Genomic DNA, 8,103 nt, shown 5'->3' with positions numbered 1-8,103 from the left:
CTATTGTACTCTATGCTACTTTCTCCCCACCCCCACCCTCCTCTCATTTATCTCCACCCTTCAGGCACTCTGACTGTATTCCCGATGAAGGGCTTTTGCCCAAAACGTCGATTTTACTGCTCCTCGGATGCTGCCTGAACTGCCGTGCTTTTCCAGAACCACTCTAATCTAGACTCTGGTTTCTAGCGTCTGCAGTCATTGTTTTTACCTAATCCATCACTCATTCCCATTCCTAACCATTCATTGCATAAAAAATGCGATTTTCTCTCCATTTTATCTTTGGTTCCTTTTCCAATCACTTTAAATCTGTGTCCTTTAATTATCAACTCTTGAGCTATTATAAATGGTTTCTCTTTATTGACATTGTCAAAACATTTGATTTTAATCAAAGCTCCTCTTCACTTCTTACACTGTGAGGCGCACAATCCCAATTTGTCCAGACTGTCCATGTAACTGTTAACTCCTTTTGTGAATCAAGTGAATACAAGATTAAGAGTGTGAATGAAGAATTGCTTTGTCTTTTGCAGCATTGGGCCTTGATAACGTGACTGGTAACTTTGAGGTAGGGAAGGACTTTGACGCAATCCTTGTCAACACCAATGTCCCAAATAGTCCATTTGATGTATTCACTGATGACACACAGGAGGTAATTATATGATGCATTAATTTCAAAACACAGATGAGAAAGAATGCTTTCAGTATCTTAATTAATCTGAAAATTCACTGAGATTCTTCCTTCTAATTTTCAAGGATATTTTCCAGAAGTTCTTGAACTTAGGTGAGTTCAAAATGTTATTGCAATTTTTACATAAATCCTCAGCAACTTCACAATATTCCAGATATTGATCAAGTTTTGGTGTTCTAGTATGCTACACTATGAAGTAATCCCTCTACATACAGATAATCTTCTAATCTAGAATTTATTTGATTAAGAAGAACTAAACATGAATCTTGCTAAAAAGAGAGACGTTGCCGAAACATTAATTCTTGCACTCATCAGGACAAACACAAGAATGGCAAATTTCAAACAATCACAATTATTTTACAGGAGCAAAGGGTGATGATAGGTTGGCAACAGATTTGCCAAGGCCAATGGAGAAAACAAAAGGGGTGGTAAAAATAAAGATATACCTTATGCTTTTGGGTAATTAAAAAAAGGCTTGACCGTATTCCTTTTGATTGTGGAGAACAAGTTCCTACATATGATGAGATATATCACTTCTAGCAAGCAAGAATAAGCCATTTAAAGAAAAATGATTTGGCAACAGGTCTCAATTTTCTGTAATATTCAAGTTTCATATTACTAAGCGACTATTTATGTACAAGGACCAAACTGATCCTGGGATACCCCATGGGTTGTAGATGTGATACGTTGCTTATTTTAGTTTTTAATTGTCAATGAGAAGCTAATTCTTCTTGAATCACTAAGGTAATTTTTAACATATTGCAATCAGTCCACAATCTTGGGGATAGACTTCATACAGAAGTAAATGCAGAATTCCAAAGGTCTACATGACCCAGAAGTCTACAATACCAACATGGCCAGGCTTTAGGATGCAAAATGGAATTTTAGAAGATAGAACATTGAACATAGAACAATACAGTGCAGAACAGGCCCTTAGGTCCTCGATGTTGCGACGACCTGTGAACTAACCTAAGCCCATTCCCCTACACTATCCCACCATCATCCATGTGCTTATCTAAGGATTGTTTAAATCTCCTTAATGTGACCAAGTTAACTACATTGGCAGGCAAGGCATTCCACGCCCTTACCACTCTCTGAGTAAAGAACTTACCTCTGACATCTGTCTTAAATCTATCACCCCTTAATTTGTACCTATGGCCCCTTGTACAAACTGACGTCATCATCCTAGGAAAAAGATTTTCACTGTCTACCCTATCTAATCCTCTGATCATCTTGTATGTCTCTATCAAATCCCCTCTTAGCCTTTTTCTTTCCAGTGAGAACAGACCTAAGTCTCTCAGCCTTTCCTCATAAGACCTTCCCTCCAGACCAGGCAACATCCTGGTAAATCTCCTCTGCAGCTTTTCCAATGCTTCCACATCTTTCCTGTAATGGGGCGACCAGAACTGTACACAATATTCCAAGTGTGGCCGCACAAGCATTTTGTATAGTTACAGCATGACATTATGGCTCTGGAAGTCAATCCCTCTACCAATGAAACCTAACACACTGTATGCCTTCTTAACAGCACTATCAACCTGGGTGGCAACTTTCAGGGATCTATGTACACGAAGTCCAAGATCCCTCTGCACATTCACACTATCAAGAATCTTTCCACTGACCCAGTATTATGCCTTCCTGTTATTCTTCCCAAAGTGCATCACCTCACATTTAGCTGCATTGAACTCCATTTGCCACCTCTCAGCCCAATTCTGCAGTTTATCCAAGTCCCCCTACAACCTGCACATTCTTCCACACTGTCCACTACTCCACCAACTTTAGTGTCATCTGCAAATTTACTAACCCATCCATCTATGCCTGCATTGAAGTCACTTATAAAATGACAAACAGCAGTGGTCCCAAAACAGATCCTTATAGCACACCATTAGTAACCGCACTCCAGGCTGAATATTTTCCATCAACTACCACTCGTTGCCTTCTTCCAGAAAGCCAGTTTCTGATCCAAACTGCTAAATTGCCCTCAATCCCATGCATCTGCATTTTCTCCAACAGACTACCATGTGGAACCTTATCAAAGGCTTTACTGAAGTCCATGTATACCACATCAACTGTCCTACCATCATCCACATGCTTGGTCACTTTCTCAAAAAAACTCAATGCGGTTTGTGAGACATGACCTGCCCTTGATGAATCCATATTGACTATCTGCAACAAATTGTTGCTTGCTAGATGATTATAAATCCTATCTCTTATAATTCTTTCCAAAATTTTTCCTACAACAGACATAAGGCTCACTGGTTTATAATTACCTGGGTCATCTCCACTGCCCTTCTTGAACAAGAGCACAACATTTGCAATCCTCCAGTCCACTGTTACTAAACCTGTAGACAATGACGACTCAAATATCAAAGCCAAAGGCTTCAACACCTCCTCCCTAGCTTCCCAGAGAATCCTCAGATAAATCCCATCCGGCCCAGGGGACTTGTCTACTTTCACTCCTTCTAACACCTCCTCCTTACTAACCTCAATCCTTTCTAGTCTAATATCTCGTATCTCATTCTTCTCCTCTACAATATTCTCCATTTCCTGAGTGAAAACCGATAAGAAATTTGTTTAGCACCTCTCCGGACTCCACAGGGTCCACACACAACTTTCCACTTCTGTCTTTGACTGGCCGTATTCCTATCCAGTCATCCTTTTATTCCTCACATACCTATAGAAAGCTTTAGGTTTATCCTTTATTCTACCTGCTAAAGACTGCTCAGGTCCCCTCCTTCCTCTTCTTAACTCTCTCTTTAAATCCTTTCTAGCTAATCAGTAACTCTCCATTGCCTCATCTGAACCATCACATCTCATCGTCACATAAGCCTCCTTCTTCCGCTTAACAAGAGATGCAATTTCTGTAGTAAACCACGGTTCCCTATCCTTATCACTTCTGCCCTGCCTGACAGGGACATACCTATCAAGGTCACACAATATCTGTTCCTTAAACCACCTCTATTTTTTAATTGTCCCCATCCCCTGTATTTTGCTACCCCATTCTATGCATCCTAAGTCTTACCTAATCGTATTATAATTGGCCTTGCCCCACCGATAATTCTTGCTAATTTTCTTCTGGTATTTTGAGAAAAAAGCTGCCATTGGAGGATGAGTAAAATTGGCAATACACTAGGAATCAGAATAAAGTAGCTCAAAGCTTTTCATTCCAGAGATAGAGAAGAGGTGAGAACATGGAAAAATTTGAAACAAGGATGAAGATGTTAAAATTGAAGCATGGCTGATCCAGGAGCAAGCCCAGATCTTTGAGCTGATTTGTAATATTTGAAAGAGACTTAGTATGATTGAGGGTATGTAGCAGTGGATGGTCTGGATGAATCATGGACTAATCATGATAGATTGAGGCCATACAGCCTATTACATTCATGTGGACACTAACATTATGGAGAGTGGGAGAGAATGGAAATCTAAGTAAACACAATCCTAGCATTTGACAATTGTTATGATGGTATCAGTGATAATCAGGGGCATCTGTAAGTTAGGAGTTGTATTAAGGAAAGAGCATTTATTTTGAAAGTTTACAATTGCATGTAATTCATTTAATATTTCTGTCCTTTTAGGAGATGACCGGAACATGGTGGAAGTATATGTGGCTGGCAAGAAAGTGGTGCCTTTCCCAAATGCCTAGAACAATAATGCTACCTAAATCTAGGCAGATATACACAGTTACTGCATAATATTTTTAATCATAGCAAACATTGATTATAAAAGGCTTATCGTTGCTGCTTACTATGATATGATTTTTGTTTCATCAGCTGCTTTTTTTATAATTAGGCTAGGGCTTTATATGGTAAATCCCATCACTTGACATTAGTGTAGAATACCTCGTAGTGATTGATACATCTGCAGTTTGGTTTTTGAGAGTTAGTGAATTCATTTGTGTTGTTATCCATTTACTTGTAAAATCCATCCATGTGTTTCTCAAGGGTTACTTTTCCCTCTTTGACACTTAATTTGGGTTTCTCTGGACATACCATGCCCATAGGCACCATCCAATATTACTTCACGAATCCAAGCACTAGGCGGCATTTGAGACACATCATTCCTGGACAAATCCATTTCCCAGAACAGACACATATTCCAGTCAAGGTTAACAGAAAGTGAATCAAGCATCAGAGGAGTTTGACTTCCCTCATCCAGGGCAGTTGAGGGACATTGACCTGGGTATCATGAACAGGTGAAGAAAGCACAAACATTCATACAGTGACGCAGCATAGAAGAAGCCAGTTGGGCTATCAGACTGTGCTGACTCTGTGAAAAAGCTGTCCAATTAATTCCAGTTTCCTCATCCCTTCCTGATATTTCCCATTCCAGCATTTCTTCAATTTACCTTCATAAAGTTATTGTTGATTCTGTTTTCACTGCCCTTTCAAGCAGCATATTGCAGGTCGTATATAAATCCCTGTGTGAACAAAATTCTCCTCGTCGCCTCTCTGGATATTTTTGTTAGTTTAACTTTATGTCCTCTGGTTATCAAAATCCTTTCAGTGGGAAACAATTTCTCCTTATTTTCTCTATCAGCCTTCATGTCTTTGAATACTGCCGTTAAATCTTCACTTGCTCCTCTCTGCATTGGAGAGAGGAATCCAGGATTGTCTAATCTTTCCACGCAACTGAAGTCACTCCTCCCTGGTCCCATTGTAGTAAATTTGCATCATTTCCAAGGCTAAGCCCAGATTCAGACACAACACTCCCTCTGAGATCTAACCAACAATTTATATTTAAATGATACCTCTATTTCCATCGTCCATGTTTCTGTTTATGAGAAAATTACAGATGGAATGAAAATGTCAGTGGCTACCTAATGGCTTTTTGTGGGACAAAGAGCTGTATGGCTATATTCCTATGCCACAGAAACTATAAGAACGCAGTACAGAAATGGGAAACTGTGCAAATGAGAATTAACAGTGCCCTGTCCAGAAATAAGCCAAGGTTAGGACTTCCTCATTATAGTATTAGCATCATTGCTATGCTGCAACATATAGTTTAGGGAGTTGGGAAGACACTAGGAAATGTATTGAGCTTTGTTTGGCTACTGGCAATAAATACACCCTCAGATAATCAGCTTTTGAATATAATGGCAAAAGTTGTGTATGTGGATGATTACAAGAAAAGTAATAATATCATACTTTTTTAAACAATGTAAAAAATTGCTCCTGTGCCCAATTCTGATAGAAGGTTTTGGAGTCAATGAATAGATGAGTAATTTATACTTACATATGCATGCATGCTAGACACTCCAGATTGTGCCCAATCAGTAGGTTTTTTTTAATTCATTCATAGGATGTGGGTATTATTGGCCAGGCCAGCATTCATTGCCTATCCCTAATTGCCCAGTTGAGAGTCAATAACATTGTTGTGGGTCTGGAGTCACATGTAGGCCAGATCAGGTAAGGAACACAGTTTCCTTCCTTAAACAACATTAGTGAATCAGATGGGTTTTTCCTAATAATTGACAATGGATTCATGGTCATCATTAGACTTTTAATTCCAGATTTGTATTGAATTCAAATTCCACCATCTGCCATGATGGGATTTGAACCCAGGGCTCCAGTACCTTACCTGCGTCTCCAGATTACTAGTTTAGCAATAACAGCATTACCTCCCCTTAAATCTTGTAATAATGGGCATTCTATTTTTTATTTAGTACAGAACTTCAGATGATTTATATACTATCCTGTGTCAAATAAATATGCAGTATTACATAACAATTTACAAATGTAAATTGCTATCTAAATAAATATCACTATATTTTGCTCTGAAAGATATCTGACTATATAAATAAATTGCAAACTTGTTAACATATTCAGTGATGAATTATTGACTGAGGCCTCAAAACTAAATCTGTTTTCAGTCCAGTCATATTTTTGTTGTTGTGATTTTCCGTGTGCTTCTCATACAAAGAATAAGAGTTAATTGTGCATCACCAGAACTCAACATTATTTGGCCAGATGATTCTCAAGAAGACTTTAAATAAATGACAGGGTTTGAGAGAGTAGACATTGACAAGGTGTTTTCAGTTGCATAGGAGTAAAAAACCAGGGGTCATAAATCTAAGATGGTTGTAGCATGTTGCATTTCACTCAGGGAATCCAGGTTGCTGTGGCAACATGCGCTTTTACACAGATACTATAGTCTGGAGCTAGCAATGGTAGAGGTATCCTTTCCATTATAAACCCGAGCAGGAACCTCCCTGTTCTCACTATCTGCGCTTGACACACTTTGCAAAGTTTTGCAGGTTGATACTCAACTTGTTTGACCATGTTATGAACACATCTGGTCATTGAGACTTGGAACAGGACTCAAATCCAGAACGTTTGACTCAAAGGCTGAAACACTTTCACACAATCTCTGTAAATATAAGAAAATGCTATAAATCCAATTAGGAATTCAAGAAAAATGTCTTTATCTAGAGAATGTTGAGAATGTAGAATGGTTTATCAGAGGGAGAGGTTCAGTTGAATAATACAGAAGCATTTAAGGAGAAGCTAGGTGGGCGGCACGGTGGTTAGCACTGCTGCCTTACAGCGCCAGAGGCCCGGGTTCAATTCCCGCCTCAGGCGACTCTGTGTGGAGTTTGCATATTCTCCCCGTGTCTGTGTGGGTTTCCTCCAGGTGTTCCGGTTTCCTCCCACAATCCAAAAATGTGTAGGTTAGGTGTATTGGCCATGCTAAATTGCCCGTAGTGTTAGGTGAAGGGGTAAATGTAGGGGGATGGGTCTGGGTGGGTTGCGCTACGGTGGGTCGGTGTGGACTTGTTGGGCCGAAGGACCTGTTTCCACACTGTATATAATCTAATCTAACATGAGGGGCAATGTAATGGAAATTTGTGTTGATTGGATAAGTTGAAGAAGAGTTTAGGCAAGACTTCAAAGGGAGCACTAATACCAGGGTAGATCAATATGAGTATAAGTATCTGATTGAATGAAATAACCATCCCAAACAGCCAGTTTTCAATGATTTTTGGAATTTACATTTCAAATGTTAAATTGCAATGCCAATCAATTATTTGTATTAATGGAGGGAATGTACATTTCTGCTTTTGTCTCTCATGACAATTTCCAGCACAGGTCAAAGTCCTTTTCTGCATAGGCATGATGGAATCTAACCTTCGTGTTCAAAACATTGTAAACCATATAGCACTTAATAATTGCACTACATAAACACTTAATTTCATGTTTCACTTTCAGATTTAGTTCTACAGTTTTAGAAGAAATTAGCTGAACAAGCTGTAATTGTTTCCCTTCTGAGAGTTCACAAGTTATGTGAAAGAGATCTTCAAACTCAAGTTAGACTATGACATCTTATTCCAAACATCTGCACCAATCTGTTATTTTTTGATCACCTTGTATCATGATGATCTAAGTGATCACCTTGCTTATTATCTACAAGTCATGGTT

The 8,103-nt window shown here is 39.0% G+C and overlaps 1 protein-coding gene across 1 annotated transcript in view; it reads left to right on the top strand.

The window, feature by feature from the left end:
* The window catches only part of gda (guanine deaminase), a 56,391-nt gene extending 50,354 nt beyond the window's left edge, over positions 1 to 6,037 (top strand). Inside the window, exons 12-14 of the mRNA XM_043716437.1 lie at positions 528 to 646; positions 751 to 778; positions 4,264 to 6,037. Coding sequence (XP_043572372.1) covers positions 528 to 646; positions 751 to 778; positions 4,264 to 4,331 — 215 coding nt within the window. The 3' untranslated portion in view covers positions 4,332 to 6,037. The remainder of the gene's footprint in view (positions 1 to 527; positions 647 to 750; positions 779 to 4,263) is intronic.
* The last annotated feature ends 2,066 nt before the right edge of the window (positions 6,038 to 8,103 follow it).

This window comes from Chiloscyllium plagiosum, chromosome 2 (assembly GCF_004010195.1).
Source record: "Chiloscyllium plagiosum isolate BGI_BamShark_2017 chromosome 2, ASM401019v2, whole genome shotgun sequence".
Classification (NCBI taxonomy): domain Eukaryota; kingdom Metazoa; phylum Chordata; class Chondrichthyes; order Orectolobiformes; family Hemiscylliidae; genus Chiloscyllium; species Chiloscyllium plagiosum.
Note: the sequence above shows the minus strand (reverse complement) of the source record. Positions and strands in the feature narration are given on the sequence as shown.